Here is a 16827-nt window from a genome sequence, read left to right on the forward strand (position 1 = left end):
CCTCTCTGCCTGCTTGTGATCTCTGTCTGTCAAATAAATAAATAAAATTATTTAAAAAAGAAAAATGTGAATAAATACAATTTTTAATGAGGGGCTGAAGCCTTATCTATCCTAATTATAAGATATTGTGCCTATAAGATAGATAGTAGATTCTGTCTTTATTTATAAGCAAACTCTATCTTGAATAAGTTTTTTTGATTTCTAGTAGCAGTTGTTTTGAATGTAGATACATACGAATGTTCCCACAGTGATAAGTCTTCGAATTCAGCATTCCTTTGATGGAGGTTGGAAAGTGATATTCTTATCAAATTTCAGTACTATTTAAAATCTAGTTTAAGGGGGCATGAGGGGGAGTGGGTGAGACCAAGAGGGTAGGCAGAAAACTATCAAAATATAGTGATTCTGTAAGTTCTTGTTAAACGCTTGTTGACTGAATGAGAGGGGAAGTGGGAGAGATAGAGAGGAGACAGATTTTGTGTGTTTGTGTGTGTGTGTTGATAAAATGGAGAAAATAGATGAGTCGGGAGATTTGCTAACTTGTTCAAGTGGAATAACAGATACAGTAATTTGTGACCAAAAGTGAGTTATTAGACTTAAAAATTCCAGAATTATTGCTTCCTGAGTAATGACAAGGTCCCAAAGAGTGGCCGTGGGAATTCCAGTGGCTAAGAAGAATGGGGGATGAAAGATGAAAGGAATTTAAGATGAAGAGGTTAATGAAATCTGAGATGAAAGTATAGGTTGGATTGTACTTCATTAATCTAATCTATTTTTTATCTGCCCTCACACCTTTTTTGGCCCATTGTCCAACTACAAATTACCAAACCTATGTCAAACTACCAAATTTGGGCTTCCTACAAGTATACCAAGGAGAAAAAAAATCATACACATAGTAACAGACTGTTATTATACCACCCATCTTTCAGTATCAACATAGGTAGGCAAGCTCATGCAATAGATTTTATTTCATTTTAAATATTTCACAGTTTGTATTTTTTTAAAAAAAAGGCAACAGACTACATACTGTGTCATTATAGGCTATGTTTTTGATGAGCTATGAAAACTCAGCTTGGACCTTATATATCAGTTTGGAAAGAATTGCAGACTGAACATAGAATCATTGCATTCTCTGAAAGTGCCCAAGTACATGCAAAAGATTGGGTACATCCAGAATAACGGTAAGAGTTGGGGATAGAGCAGAAAACCTGGATGTGCCAAAGCCCTCAATAAATATTTGAGGTTGGCTAAAAAGAAAGTAGATGGCCATGTTAAGGTGGGAAAGAGGGCAGGGAGGTAATGCGGCCCACAATGTGGGATGGAAATGTGGGATGGGAGTCAGTAATGTACAAATATGCAAAAACAGTTCTCTACAGCAGAGTTCCTAAAATGTAGACAAAGGACTAGCTGTGTCAGCGTCACCTGGCTTACTTGAAATTCTGGCTCCTTGGCTTCATACTCCAATTTAATGAGATCATAGTGGACAGCTGAGAAGAAGCTGAGTTTTATTAATACATTCTCAGGTGGTTCTTACCCAAACTAAAGTTTGAGAACTGGTAGTTTAGACGTATCAGTGGAGAGCTGAGGGTCCTGGAATCGAGCCCCCATCGGGCTTTCTGCTCTATAGGGAGCCTGCTTCTTCCTCTCTCTCTGCCTGCCTCTCTGCCTACTTGTGATCTCTCTCGTCAAATAAATAAATAAAATCTTAAAAGAAAGAAAGAAAGAAAGAAAAAATCAGCACCCCTTCCCATTATATGGAATCTGTCACTACAAATACTATTTTGTATCCTCAAAAGAACTTAAAATGTACATGAAACTTTTTTACCAAATATAATGTTTTTACCAAAAGCATTATATTTATTGTTTTAGCTTAATTGTTTGAAAATTTGTTTTTAAAATATTAAATGCTGCATATTAACCTAATGCTTTAATAGAAAGTTAACTTTATATTTATTCCATTTTATTTTATAATTAAGCGTGATTTTGCTAAGTCCTAAACTTTGGCTTGAATGTCTGTGACATAAAAATGCAAATTAGGGATTTTATGTTGTTGGGTATAGTGGGCTCATTGTTGCTGAAATCCACTCTGGAAACCGTAAGGGTAAATGCAGTAGCAGATACTTTAAAAGTTACTAAGCAAGGCACAGCTTTATAACTGAGTCACTTTAAAAAAGAAATTAAGAATCATGTAAAAGCACATTTTAGGTTTTTGTGAGTTATGAGGCTAAATTATATTACTTAGTATGTATTTTACAAAAAAAAAAACAAAAATAGTCAACAAGCTCATAAAGTACAGAGTGTTAACCTCACAAGTTCTACGTTCCTCTCACATAACCCCATATCACTTTGTGTTACATTCAACTGCTAGACAACTATCAAATTGATAATTCTGTTCAGAATCTGAATGGACCCATTTGTAACACTTGTGGTTAGGTTCCTTCTGTTAGTGATGGTTTAGGCATAGAAAGGCCTTAGTGCTTGTCAGATTTCACAGCTGTTTTACATAAAGGTTTTTTTTCTGGAAGAACTCTTGTTTATTGAGTAAAAGATGCCTAAGAGATAATTGGGAGGGGTCTGAGTGAGATGTAATATCCTCAGAAAACTAGTTGTGTCTTCCAGAGGCGGTGCATGAGAAGACAGAAGGCATCCCTCTAACTTCTTGAAAACTTAGATAATCAGAGATATCATGTTTACTGTGTAACTTCTTACCAACTACTACTGCTGTATCTCTTTCCTGGGAATTTACACCATGCTTTGTGACTGGACAGATGATTCAAATGAGTAATGTTCTTTCCAGAGAAGTTCCAAGAACACAGCAAACACAACTGCCCTGAACCTGTATGCCATTTTTATTTTGTTTTCATGTGCCTTTTTTTTTTTTTTAAGAATTTATTTATTTATTTGACAGAGCACAAGTAGGGAGAGCAGTAGGCAGAGGGAGTGGGAGAAGCAGCTATCCTGCTGAGATAGGAGCCTGATGTGGGACTCGATCCCAGGACCCAAAGGCAGATGCTTAACCAACTGAGCCACTGAGCCACCCCCACCCCCGCCGTGTGCTTTTTTATTCTTCAGATTTTGAAGAGTGTCTTTGATACTTATTTTCTTAGAGCCAAAAAGTTATCAAGACTGTGAGCAAGGCAGCATTCAAGGAAACCATTCCAAAAATAGGTTGACCTTAATGACCAGACTTGAAAAGTATAAAAAATGTCTTGGTAGTTTGACAGTATTTATTTTGTAAGTGGTATATTTGTCTTTCAGAGAGAAAAGATTGTCTGGTTTTAATGTAAATATGAATAAAAGGATTATTAATATTTAAAACTAGAAACTATTGATTTAGTATATTTAAAAAATAAACTGGAAAGGTAAAGATCATTTATTCCATGAAATGAACAGACTCAGAGATTTGGTTTAAAAATAGGAAATAAATCTGAGTGTAATGATTTTTCTTTTCAATTCTAAATTTAAATGAAAAGGATTTTGTCCTGTGACAAAGAAGTTTTAAGTGACATTAGGAAATAAAAAGAAATGAAACAATTAATTTCTTTTGTACTCTTAGGAAATTACAAGTTGAGAGTGTATTTGCTTTAGTGTTTAAACTTCAGCAGATTGTGAAATAATGATTTTTAAAAGGCATTTCTTTAAATCTTTTAGAAAACATAGGAGCTAAAATAAATTCTAAGTCTCCAGTAAACTGCTTGTAGTTATTTACATTTACTATACATTACAGTTAATATTGTTTCTTAAAGCCTAGCCTAACTATATTACTAGTTAGTGACTAAATGACACATTTTTGTGTCCCAGTTTTTTCATCTGTAGAACAGTAGTGATAGTACCACTTAGCAGTATTATCAAGATGAAACAGATTTTATATAGATTTTCTTTTACCACATTTTAATTAAATGATGGCAGTCTCCCAACAACACAGCTCAGATTTAAGTCTCCCTGGTATATTAACTATAATTAGATAAAGGACACTCTTCACTGCTAGCACTAGAGTCCATAAATCATTATGTGAATAACAGAGGTGAATCATGATTATCGACTAATCATGTCACTTCTTTCAAAGTCTTGGTAATCGGTCGCTGCATATCTGTTACTCGGTTTTTACAAACGGCAAACTATGTGGTAGTATTACCTTCTTGTCTCATCATAAATCCATGTGACATTTTCCAAATGTGGATGATCAGAAGGGAATGGGTGGAATAAAGATGGAAGTGCATCAAACAAATGAAAAATGATAACACTGAAAAAAGTGAAAATCAGTCAAACCTAGATGGAGTTTTGGAAGAAATAGCTGACTATAGGGATATTGATTGACACTGCCATTGCTGGAGAGACTCTGGATTTGATCCGGAAGAATTTAGTGAAGGCTCACTGATTAACATAAACAAGGAAGGAGCTTTAACATTGTGACGAATTTTTGAAGGTTGTGGAATAATCAATATTTTCCATAAATCACTTTGCACAGGTTCAGCTTGCTGGATCATTTTTACAGTCCTACACTGGAATGCAAAGTGAGGACTGCCTATACATTAAAGTACTTAGAACAATTCCTAGCACATTGTAAGTGTTCAAGAAATGTTTTTCACTGTAATTAGCGATAACATTAATTGGTTGTAATGATGATTGTAGTGAGGGAGAGGGATGCCTAACATTAACTGTGGGGTGCTTTATCTATATTAATTATCTCACCTGATTTTCACAGGTGTCAGAGAACTCTGAGGTAACTTTTAGACTCTTTTTACAGCTGAGCAAACAGACTAAGAAAGTTTTTAAGTACTTGTCTAGGATTCACATAGCTACTAACTAGGAAAGCTGGTATTCCAATAAAGTCTGTCTGAATTATCTTTCCAGATTTTTCATGTTTCTAGCAATAGTTGGTTCTTGATGAGACTATGACAGTCTTTAAAAAGTGATTTAAGAGTCTTTGCTATTGATAAACATCTTTAAAATATGCCATAATAAATTCAAAAGATAATTGCATAGGGAATTCTAATTAGGAAGAAGAAAGCAAGAATAAATGTTTGCAGCTGACTTGTATTTATTATTGTGTTTTTGTGCTGTTATTTTATGGGGTTTTTTGTCCCCATAATGATTAGCAATAAGACTTTTAAAATTAAGAAAAAAATTGTTATAGCTTTGCTTGGATAATATATTGGAATAGATACCCTTTTTAAGGCCAATTCAAAGAGATGTCCTCGGTAAAGTTAATGTTAATTGGTTTTCTATTTTGGGGTATACCTGTCACCTGCATTGGTTTATATAGCAGTTTCTTTTGGTTTTGCTAATGAAAAACTCTGGATGCTGAGTGTGCATAATTTTTAACCACTATTTCTTAATGTTTTTATTAAATATTAGATATAAAAGAGTATTGACAGAAAATGTATAAGATACAGAGAATAACAATAGAAATGAAAGGCATCAAGATTGGGAAGGAAGAGATCAAACTATTTCTGTTTACAAACAATGTGGTCTTATATATAGAAACTCCTAAGGAATACACACACATATACTCACACACAAATTATTAGAACCAGTAAGTTCAGCAAAGTTGTGAGATACAAGAGCATTATTGCAAAACCCAATTTATTTTTAAAAAATAAATAATGCAAAAACAAAATTAAGGAAAAAATTTCAGTACTCAGGAATATGTGCAAGACTTATATACTGAAAGCTGTAGAACACTATTGAAAAAAACTAAAAATCTAAGTTAAGTGGAAAGACATCTCATGTTTATGGATCAGAAGACTTAACTTATTAAAGTGCCAGTGCTCACCAAATTGATCATATTCAACATAATTTCTATCAAATCCTGTTTTTTTATAGAAATCGACAAACTGGTCATATGTAAAATCACGAGATCCAGAAAAAGTCTTGAAAAAGATAAACAGTCTTAGAGCCCACTGATTTTAGAACTTACTACAAAGCTGCATTAATCAAACAGTATGGTACTCACATAAGGAAGATACAGGCCAGTGGAGCAGAATTGAGAGTTCAGAAATAGATCCTTATATTTGTGTTCAGTTGAATTTCACCAACGGTGGCAAAAGTTTTCAATGAGGAGAGGATAGTCTTTAAGAAATGGGACAACTGGATATCCTTATGCAAATAATGAAGTTGAATGCAGACCTCACACCATATTCAGAAATTAACTGAATGGGCATCTCGCTGGCTTGGTCAGTGGATCATGCAACTCTTAATCTTAGGATTGTGAGTTTGAACCCCATGTTGGGTGAAGAGCTAACTTAAAAATAAACTCTTAAAAAAATTTAAGATGAATCAAAGATTTAAATATAAGAACTATAGTTATAAAATTCTTAGAATAAAAACAGATATAAATCTTTATGACTTTGGATTAAGCACTTGAGTTCCTTAGATACAACACCAAAAACATAAGCAACAAAAGAAAAAATAGATAAATTGGACTTAATCAAAATTTAAAACTTTTGTGCTTCAAAGAACACCATGAAGAAAATTAAAAGGCAACTACCAGAATGGGGAAAAAATATTTGCAGATCATACATTGGGTAAGGGAATTGTGTCTTAAAGCTCACATGGTTCACTCCCAAACACTGCTTCCAGGAATCTGCTCACCCAAAGTAGCATTTGATGCCCTTCCTTCTGTATCTCTCTTACCCTGCCTTAAAAAAAAACAAACTTAACTTACTACTTGTTACTTACAGCACTTTTATTGACATACATTTATTTGTTTATCGGGCTCCTTCCCCTTCCTTCCCCCATGTGAGTCTAATTTGGGCAGAGACTGTTTCTACACTGCTCTGACTCTAGCTAGAGCAGGGGCTGTTATTGGTGTTCATTAAATGTTGGGAAAATGAATTTTTTTTTAATATTTATTTATTTATTGAATGTATTTTTTTAAAAATAAATAAATCCTTTATGTTCCAGAGCTCAAGCAGTACTTTCTCTTTTCCTATTTGGCCCTCATAGTTTAGTCCCTCTTCTGAATTCCTGAGATACCTCTTGTCTTTACTTTGGCAACAAGTTTAACTTTTATATTAATATTTGTGATTCTTGTCTCTCTGATGAGGCAAGGACTGTACCTTAACCTTTTTCTTTGCCTCGAAGGTCTAGCATACAGCTAGAGTCAGCAAATACTCATTAAATTTAAAAATAAACCTATTGCTATAGCAGCTTCTTAATCTATATGGTTTTGAATCACAAGTCCTTTCAACAAATTCATTTATTCATTCAACAAATATTTAGTGAATGTCTGTATCTCAGGCACTATTTCAGGTGCTAAACATACAGCAGTAAACAAAATAAGCAACATCCCTGCTTTCATGAAGCTTACAGTATATAGAGAGAAGAGATAAAAATAATACAAATACTGAGTGATGCCTGCTATGGGAAGTATAAAACTTCCCATAGTGAGCAGAATAGGGAGTTCCAGTGTAAGGTTGTGAGAGTTGCTATTTTATTTACTACTTTTTTTTTTTTTTTAAGATTTATTTATTTTAGAGGGGGGAGCAGGTGGAGGGAATTTCAAGCAGACTCTCTGCTGAGCGTGGAACCCAACACAGGGCTCAAGCCCTTGACCCTGCGACCATGACCTGAGCCGAAATCAAGAGTTGGCCACTTAACCGACTGAGCCACCCAGGTTCCCTGAGAGCTATTTTATATGTTGTTGGGGGAAAGCTTCTCTCACTAGAGAAGCAAGCCCTGTAGATGTCTGGTAAGAAAGCATTCAGGGTTAGGGGGTGTGGAAGAGGAAGTACAAGGCTCTGAAACATACATAGGTTTATTGTTTTTGACATAACTGTGCGGCAGCTAAGGTTCATTCTGGTAGGAGATTAAGTCAAATCATGTAATGCCTAGAGAGAATTTAACAGTCTGGGTTTTCTTCAAATGAGATGGGAGGCTGTTGTAGAGTTTTCATGTGGGGTAATTTTGGTTGATGTGTGGATTTAATGGTCTTGGATAGAAGCAGGGAGACCAATTAAAAGACCGTTGAAGTAATCCAGTTGAAATATGATGCTTGCTTAGATGAAAGTGGTAGCAGTGGAAGTGGTAAGAATTGGTTTGATCCTCGATATATTTTGAGAGTAGATCTGATAGTATTTGCTAATGGTTTAGATGTGGACATAAGAGAGAATCAAAAGATTTGGGCTAAGATTTTGATAGTAGAGATGCGGTTAACTGAAAGGAGTGAAAATGTAGGTAATATTATTTTGTTTTGTCTGTTGGGAGTTGGGGATTTACTGTGGAATCAGTCAGTTTGGACACATTAAGTTTGAGATGCATATTTAATATCCAAGTTGAAATAGCAAGTATATAATCGGATATATTGGAGTTAAAGAGAGACCCAAGTAAGACACCTAAATTTGGAAGTTGTCGAGGTATAGATGGTTTTTAAAGCCAGAAGAATCAATTAGATCACCCAAGAAGTGGCTATAGGAGAAAAAGTCCTCTGACTGAACCCTGGGGCACTTCAGAATTTGGAGGTTGGGGAGATGAGGAGGAATCAGCAAAGGAGACAGTGGAACATAACAGATACTGTAAAAGGAAAGTCAGGAATGTCTGAAGTTAGCTGGGGGGTTGAAAGTACAACAGGGAGAGAACAGTTAATTACCTATGTCAAATACTGTTTGATAAGTGATAAATTTGGTAAGTCAAATGCTGTTTGATAAGATGAGAATTGACTTCATTAGTTACTAAATCAGGGCCTATCATACCAATCAAATAATTGCCTAGGCAAAATGAGTTTCTCAAGAAAAACCCTTCCCAGCACTTGCCAGTTATGTATCTGCTAAATTTAGACTTTGCTAGGGAGTCTGGGTCGTCAGTCAGTTAAGTGTCCAACTCTTGTTTTCAGCTCAGGTCATGATCTCACCGTGGTGAGATCGAGTCCTCTGTCCGGCTCCACACAGAGTCTGCTTAAGATTCTCCCTCTCTCTCTCCCCTCTCTTCCCTTTCTCTTTTTCTCTCTCAAATAAATAAGTAATAAATAAAATCTTTTTTAAAAATTTAGACTCTGCCAATTAGAAAATTTAAAATGTTAGTCTGAGTTTTCATATTATAACTGTACATTATGTACAGTTCTTAATATTCTTTAATATTACCATATTAAGAAAGGATTTCAAAGACATATTTTTGTTTTAGTGCATCATTTATCAGTATTGTGGGAAACCAGTGGAATCCATTCATAGACTCTGATTATGAAAATTGGGTAATTCCTCATATCCAAGCCAGAGGAAAAAAGGACTTTTAGAAGTGTTTCTTAGCATTCTGTTTTTTTAACTGTTAAAACAGAGTGTGGATATTTATTTTATTATTTATTTTTTATATTTATATTTATTACTGTTAAGTTCCAGTTAGAAGCTAATTTGCATTTGGGTCGACTAATATGAGTGTTTAACATAAATTTAAATAGCAGAAAATTTCCTTTACCTCACCCTGATTGAAATCCAAGAGCCTTGCTTACCTAACTAACCTTGAAATCAAAGGAAAATTAATAGGCAAGTGAATGATTCATTTTTACTGACCATTAGCCAGGCTCATCATGATTTTATTAGACATTAGTTTTTACATAATAGACAGATTTTTTAGTCATCTTAATTCTGTTCTTTAAAATTATTTTTCTGAGGTATCAGTAGCTTAGGAATTTGAAAATTGAATTTTGGTATCTGCCTGCTGCTTAGTTCTAGAATAATGGAAGTATTTTGTATTTGACAGCAAATCTTGCTGAGTTTGCTGCTGGTTATATACATCATTATAGAATGCCACAACAGCGTTCTCTATATAGTAGAGAAAAAATAGTTTAAGATGTGAGTTAAGGACACCCTTATGCTGACTGCCCTGTGGTGTGAGATTTTTTATGAAGATTTTCTCTTTTATTCAAATGTTGCCAAGGATTTGAAGCGTTCATTACCAGCTGGACTTGGTCTCTCAGAAACCCAGATTACATCTCATGGCTTTGACAGTACCAAAGAGGGGGTTATTGAAGCAGGATCATTTCAAGGTAAGAGCCCACACATTTTTAAAGATGGCTGGGGTGGAGGATGGGAGAAGTACATCAAAAGCTACCTTTAATAATAAAGCATAATAAAGTCCTTTGACTCTGTGATAAAACACTGATTTTATAAGCATAATTTTTTTCTCTTCAATTTAAATAATTTTAAGAATTGTTTTAGGAGTCTTCTTTATATAAATAGATCAATGTGCATTATTTCACTGATTATTAAAGAATTGGTTTTAAAAAACTAAAGTAAAAACTGAAAAATTCTATCAAAAATGCAGATTTAAATTATTTAAGCTTTTAACTATAAAATTTGTAACTATTAAGTCAGTATTATTTTATATACATACATATTTCCTATTTCAAAGCAAAAGAAAAACAACTTTTATTTTTCCTATTAGACATTCCATGTAAGAAGCCTCCCAAAACCACCCTCAGATTCAGTAATTTGCTGAGAGTACTCACAGGACTCAGTATATAGTCATATTTATGACGATGATTATTATAGGGAAAGTATAGCAAACACAATTAGCAAGGGCCAAGGATGCCTGAGGCCGTCTGGCAAAACTAGGCATAACTTGCAAGGGTCTTCTCCCATAGGATATTAGAAAGCAGTCATTGATTATGCTTAATTCCCCCAACAGACTGTGACAACATGCCATGAACTATTGTGAACCAGGGAAGCTTGTTGGAGCCTCGGTGCCCAGGGTCTTTATTGGAGATTGCTTGTGTAGGCACCCTCTGCCTAGCATGTACCAACATTCCAGACTCCCCAAAGGAAAACGTGCATTTAGCATAAACCACATTGTTTGTATAAACAGTTTAGGAGGATTGAACCAGTCTTACCGCTCTAGGAATGGAGGGAATCTTCCCAAAATTTAAGTTTCCAACCAAGATGCCAACCAAGGGTCAATTGTATAAGACGGTCTCTTTAAAGATAAACAGACCTGCTAAGTTAACTCTTTTCTGCACACATTTCATATATAGTTCTATCTTTAATGTAAGGAAAAGTTGTGTCCTTTTTAATACTCTTGCATATAATCACCTTTTTCAAGTGTTTTTTCATTTTCATGTGAGTGGAAGTAAAACCATGTAAACATTTGGATATAAAAAAATGAATTGTTTTCTTTCTTTAGCTATAGTTAAAATAGTAGTTGTATTTGATGTTTGATGAAGTATATTAATTTTAACACTTCATTATAATTTCATAAAATAAAAAAAATCTCTGTGCCTTTCCAATCCTTAGTAGTCTTTATTTTTATTATACTAATAGTCAATACTTGATTCAGAACAACTTCTATTTTGAAATATATTTTTTCCTAAATTGGCCCTACAAATAAGTGTTTAAAATAATCCAGAATAACAACCTCTGCTTTAGGCTGTAAAATGAATGGGCTATCTAGTGACATCATTTTTCCCCCTTTTCATTCTTAGGTTCAGAAAAATAAAACGGCAGAAAGGTAGCTTACATGTCAATATCTCACTAATCATTTTGTAGCATTCTGGCTAGCATATCTTCTCTTGGGGATAACTTTGATTTTGAAAGTGCCTTAAATTATGAGTGCTTAAAGGATAAAAGGCGTGCATAATATGACACCATTTTTGGATCAGTCACCAATTTTCAAATTTAAATGTCAATAGAGAATGTAAAAAATGCTTTTACTATTAAGATGTGTTAAATATTCTCAATGATTATTTAACTGACATTTAGTTTAATCTTTTTCCCCTTAAGTAGAGTAGTAGTATACAATGATTGAAACCAACTGACCATTTAAACTGTTGTGTATAAGCATGGAAATGCTGATCAGTTTCACTTGCTTATTGATATAGCCTAGTCCTTCAACGTGGAATAAAAAGTTTCATGAATAATTTATGTCTCTTTGAATTGGCTTTATATAATTTTTTAACATAAGCTATTGTTGATCAGTATATTAAAAAGAATCATTCTGCCTTATGCAGATTAATTATTTATTAGAAAGGTGTAGTTTTTGGTTGTTTTGTTTTGTTTTTTTTCAAAAAAGTTGTACTTGTTTTAAGTGTCTTTGTTTTAAAACATTTACAGATAAATTGGAATGAACATGAGAAAAAGCATATGATTAAAATTTTGAAGTTGGTCTTATGAAAAAAAACTTAAATGAGTTGGGGCTGTTTTAGGTCTCTGAAAAAATGACTGAATAATAACTTAATAATGATTTTATTACTTAAACAGTTGCTTCAAAAAACATTAACCATTTACTTTTCCATCTCTAGAACATATTTAGGAGAATTTATACTTAAGTTTGGCCTACCAACAAGAAGTATCAAAATCTACTAATTCCATATACTGGAATCTACTACTTCCATATAGTGGAAATCATGAATAAATCAAAGCTCGTTAGAATGAAGTATACTTGATATCTGAGTTTTATTTTAGTGGGGTATTGATCATTACCTACGTATATTCATATTCCTGAATTCCTAAATTATTAAGGTGAAATGGAGCTAATTCCTCAAATTTAGTCAATAAGCAAGATTTTCAATTTTTAAGAATTATTTTTTATTGAATATTAGTGAATGATTTTAGTAACTAATTTAGCCTACATTAGTGGTTTAAGGGGTTTAAGACACAGAGAAAGAGTAATTACCATGAAAGGAAAAGAAAAAGGCTGAAGTACCGAGTTACCAGGGCACCATGTCTTTTGCTGTTATAGTTTGGAAGATTCTGTATTATTTGTTACATATATTGTACACATCTCCTTCTGTGTCATGAGATTAGTCCTAATGCAGGATTAATAAACAATAATAACTAGAACAACAGAACTTTGTTCCTGGGATCATCAAAAAGTAGAATTATAGTATTTTTTTTTAACATTTTGTGCCTTGGATAGAAGTGATAATCTTTGTTTAAAATGGTGATTAGATTGGATAACCTATTAAAATGCCTTCTAACACAATAAGTAACTGTTTTCTGTGTTGAATTTAATAATTAAGATTTTAGGGTGTGAATTCAGCATCTGAGTCTCTGATAAGCTGTTTTAACCCCTCTGGGTTTTATTTCTCCTATAGTTTAAGTCAGGCTTAGTTGATTTCTGTCATCCCTTCTAGTTTTAAATTCAACAGATTTAAAGAGATAAATATTTCTCACTTTGAAAGGTAGTGCCAGTCTATTTAGGTCTATTGTATGTTTGGATTTTAATGTTAGGTCTAGTTCAAATTAGTTTTCATATTACTAAAACTGATCACTATTTCTCCATCAGAACTGAGTATATCTGGGATGTAACCAATTATTACGAATTCTAAGTAAAGATATTTGATCTTGATTTCTATCCTATTAGAACATTTAAATTATGAATTTGATTCATTATATGATTTCTAGGGAACTGGGAGAGAGTGTAGTTGAAATAAAAGTATCTTACAGACTTGAAAATATTCTCAGCTAAATGTGGAAGGATATTAAGTTTTTCAACTTTTAATTATCATCCCTTAAAGATGTACAGACTTCAGAATTTAAAATAAAGAAAGCAATTGAAGTTATGTGGCTTTCTTTTGTTTAATGCCAGACATTAGAACAATGTTGGATAGTCGGTTTTCTCACTTTGTAGATAACTAAGCCTCAGGGATGTTAATTAATTTGCTAGGATATTCCTGATACTATGTGGCACATAGAGCCAGAATTTCAAATACAGAGTTAAGAATTTAAAATTCAATTGTGTTTCATTCAAAAATTGTTTTTTCCTATGATTCTCTTAGTTGAGTTTTAGAATAATCTTGAGTGGCCTTTTAAATACCACAAATGCCTAATGTACTGCATGGTATCTATAGTTAATAAATACTGTATGTATACTTGAAATTTGCTAATAGAATAGATCTCAAGTATCCACGGAAAAATAACCAAAAGAAGTGATGGATATATTAGTTTGTATACATACGTGAAAACATCCCACTGTACACCTGAAATGTATACATTTTTTTGTTTAATATATAGATGTATAGATTTTTTTGTTTAATAAATAAAAACAATTTTTTGTTTAATAAATAAAAACAACATCTATAGATGTATAGATTTTTTTGTTTAATAAATAAAAACAATTGAATAAAAAAGGTAAAACTGTAAAAAATATGAACAAAAACCTACAGATACCCCTGGATGATCAGTAGATCTTATGCAGCGTCCCAGCTATGTTTTAAAAGCTTCATTCATATGATTAAGTAGAATATGCTATTGCACTCTACATCATCAGTTCTCAAACTTCAGAATACATACAGATCACCTAAGCATCTTGTGAAAATGCAGATCCTAATTCAGTAGGTCTAGGACTGGACCTGAGTTTTTGCATTTTTAATGAGCTCTCGGGAAATTCCTGTTATAGGTCCTCTGCATCCACACTAGGAGTAGCAGTGATCTACACTTTGTGCTGTTGCCTTTATGATGAGAAGTTTTGGACTACAATTTCTGTGAACACTGTGACTAGTTCACAATTTGTGAATTCTAAGTTTGATGCATTATTACATACCTTGTTTATCTACTTAAAGAGCTTTCCTTTGAATGTAGGAGTAGCAGGTTATAAAATATTTACTTAAACTTTAAATCGTTCAGCTATGGAACTTTAATCACATTCTGTTAATCCATTTGGAAATAGCAGAGTCCAGGTAAAGTCGTGTTTAGATGTGACCTTGCCAAGTTTCTTCTTATAGTTACACGTGTTTTGTTTGGTTTCAACACTTCCATGAAAAGTTTATGCAAGAACTCCACCTGGTCGCATCCATTTATTTTTAGTCCCTTCCTGCAAGAAAGCAAATATATTAATTCCAGTTTTTAACCCAATTTTTAAAATATTTTAAGGGCAGTGTCAGTAAACCAAGATTCAAAATGTGTGGTATGTAGAGAAGAAAGAGGATTTTCACAGTTAAATGTCTACCCTTTCCAGGTTCCCCGGCACCACCATTGCCATCTGTTATGTCTCCTAGCAGGGTTGCAGCTAGTCGACTGGCTCAACAAGGAAGTGATTTAATTGTTCCTGCAGGTATTCACTGCACTGATTGGATAAAACCCTCTTGCTACTTCTGAAACTAAACTAATTCCCTCAGTTTCGTAATCCCTTGCTTTATATTCATAGGTGTGTGTAATTCTGCCTTTTCTTGGTGGCTGCTTCTTTTTTTTAACAATAATGGAAATAATCTTTCTAGGCATACCTATTTTTCTGGCCTTTCAGTGTTATTAACTATGTATCTTAAACATGAAGTGTAATTCACTTTGAGATTAAAAAACATTGTAAAATTGGATTCATTTTACATCACGCTTTCTCAACTTTGGAAAAATGTAGAGTAACTTACTTGATCCTCTCAGCTTTGCAGCTCTGCTCTCTTGTTTTCAGTTAAACAAAAAAAGAGCCTTCAACAGTTGGCTTGTTCATTATTTGGAATGGGTCAAGTGGAAAATGTTGTGTCTTCCTATTTTCAATTACAGTTTACAGATAGCTTGCAGATTGCAGCAAAATGATATGTAATTTACCAATTATGCAGTGAAAAGTACTTGGGGAAAATGTATTTCTTTGCATTGAATTTGCTCTATACTTTAATATTACTGACCTATAAAAACAGGAAAAATTTGAACAACACATTTATTTTTAACATATGAAATGTTAACATTCTGTATTTTGTTTCTATGACAATTTTATAAATCTTAAATGTATTTGATTTTAATATACCATTCTTGATCTTAGGCTTGTGGTAAAGTTGTGGCAAAGGCTGGTCTGACTGTAGGAGTAAGTGAGAAGAGAAATTTTTGCTCTGACTTTAAAAGCCATTTTTTAGGACTTTTTCTCTTCTCCTTATTTCATTGTTGTTTTCAAATTATTATGAAGTTTTTACTCTAAGTCATTAGTATCATAAGCACTTAACTCTTTTCTTCTATGAAAAATATTTTACTATAGAAACAATATATAAAGTTGCTTTTATGTCATAATTTCCTAATTGTTGGAGCAATACATTGTCAGGGCTTTATACTGCCTTTATTAATTATGGCTTTTTGCAGGAGGGTGGGTGGTCTTGGAAAAAAAAAAAAAAAACAGGAGGTACAGTGTAGGTCTTGTTTTAGCCTAGCCTTTCATACTGGTGGTAAGGTATTTTTAATGACTATTTGAAATTTGAATTACATTTTTAAATCCTCCAAAATTATAGTAACCTCTTGTTGCTCTGTTCTACATCATATGATGAAAGGAGATCACTGTGAAGAGTACATAACCTTTCCAGATTTTTACTGACACAGTTTTTTTTAGGGTCATTAGGTTGTAAGAGTAATTGTGGAAATTTTGATTTCTAGAAGTAAAGAGCTTATTTAGAAGAGAAGGCTGGTTGCAGCATTTTTTTTTTTAAGATGATAGACAAACCACAAAGCATTTGTGTTTAATTGGCAGAAATATTTTTTAAGTGTTTGAAAATTGTCCTCAATTATTCCAGAAAGTTCTAGTCCTTCACTTTGTGGAAACCTTTTTAAGTGTATAAGTAGTTTAATTTGAATAGCATCTGTGGTTTGGGTTTTTTTCCCTTCTTGTCTTTATCTAGTTTGTGTTTTGTCTTCTGTTATGATCATGCAGGTGGCCAGAGAACACAAACCAAAAGTGGACCAGTTATTCTAGCAGATGAAATAAAAAATCCTGCAATGGAAAAGTTAGAGCTTGTTAGAAAATGGAGTCTAAACACCTATAAGGTTTGTATTTTTTTAATGTTTCCACCCTGACTAGCTCTAAGAATTTTCATTCTTATGCAAATTGTATGTTATGCAAATTATTTGCAATTATATGAAATTATAGGAGAGAATAATGCCATCTAACTATAAAAATAAAATTAGAAAGTGAAGTATTTTGTCTTATTGA

The 16827-nt window shown here is 33.2% G+C and overlaps 1 protein-coding gene across 7 annotated transcripts in view; it reads left to right on the plus strand.

The window, feature by feature from the left end:
• ARFIP1 (ADP ribosylation factor interacting protein 1) overlaps positions 1 to 16827 on the plus strand; it is a 102026-nt gene that overhangs the window by 38114 nt on the left and 47085 nt on the right. For 5 of the 7 annotated variants that reach the window (XM_059373877.1, XM_059373860.1, XM_059373905.1 and 2 more), the window contains 3 exons: positions 9868 to 9976; positions 14881 to 14976; positions 16549 to 16661. In XM_059373877.1, the coding sequence (XP_059229860.1) occupies positions 9868 to 9976; positions 14881 to 14976; positions 16549 to 16661 (318 nt within the window). The remainder of the gene's footprint in view (positions 1 to 9867; positions 9977 to 14880; positions 14977 to 16548; positions 16662 to 16827) is intronic. The other 2 variants (XM_059373870.1, XM_059373912.1) reach the window with 2 other exon arrangements.

This window comes from Mustela nigripes, chromosome 1 (assembly GCF_022355385.1).
Source record: "Mustela nigripes isolate SB6536 chromosome 1, MUSNIG.SB6536, whole genome shotgun sequence".
Classification (NCBI taxonomy): Eukaryota; Metazoa; Chordata; class Mammalia; order Carnivora; family Mustelidae; genus Mustela; species Mustela nigripes.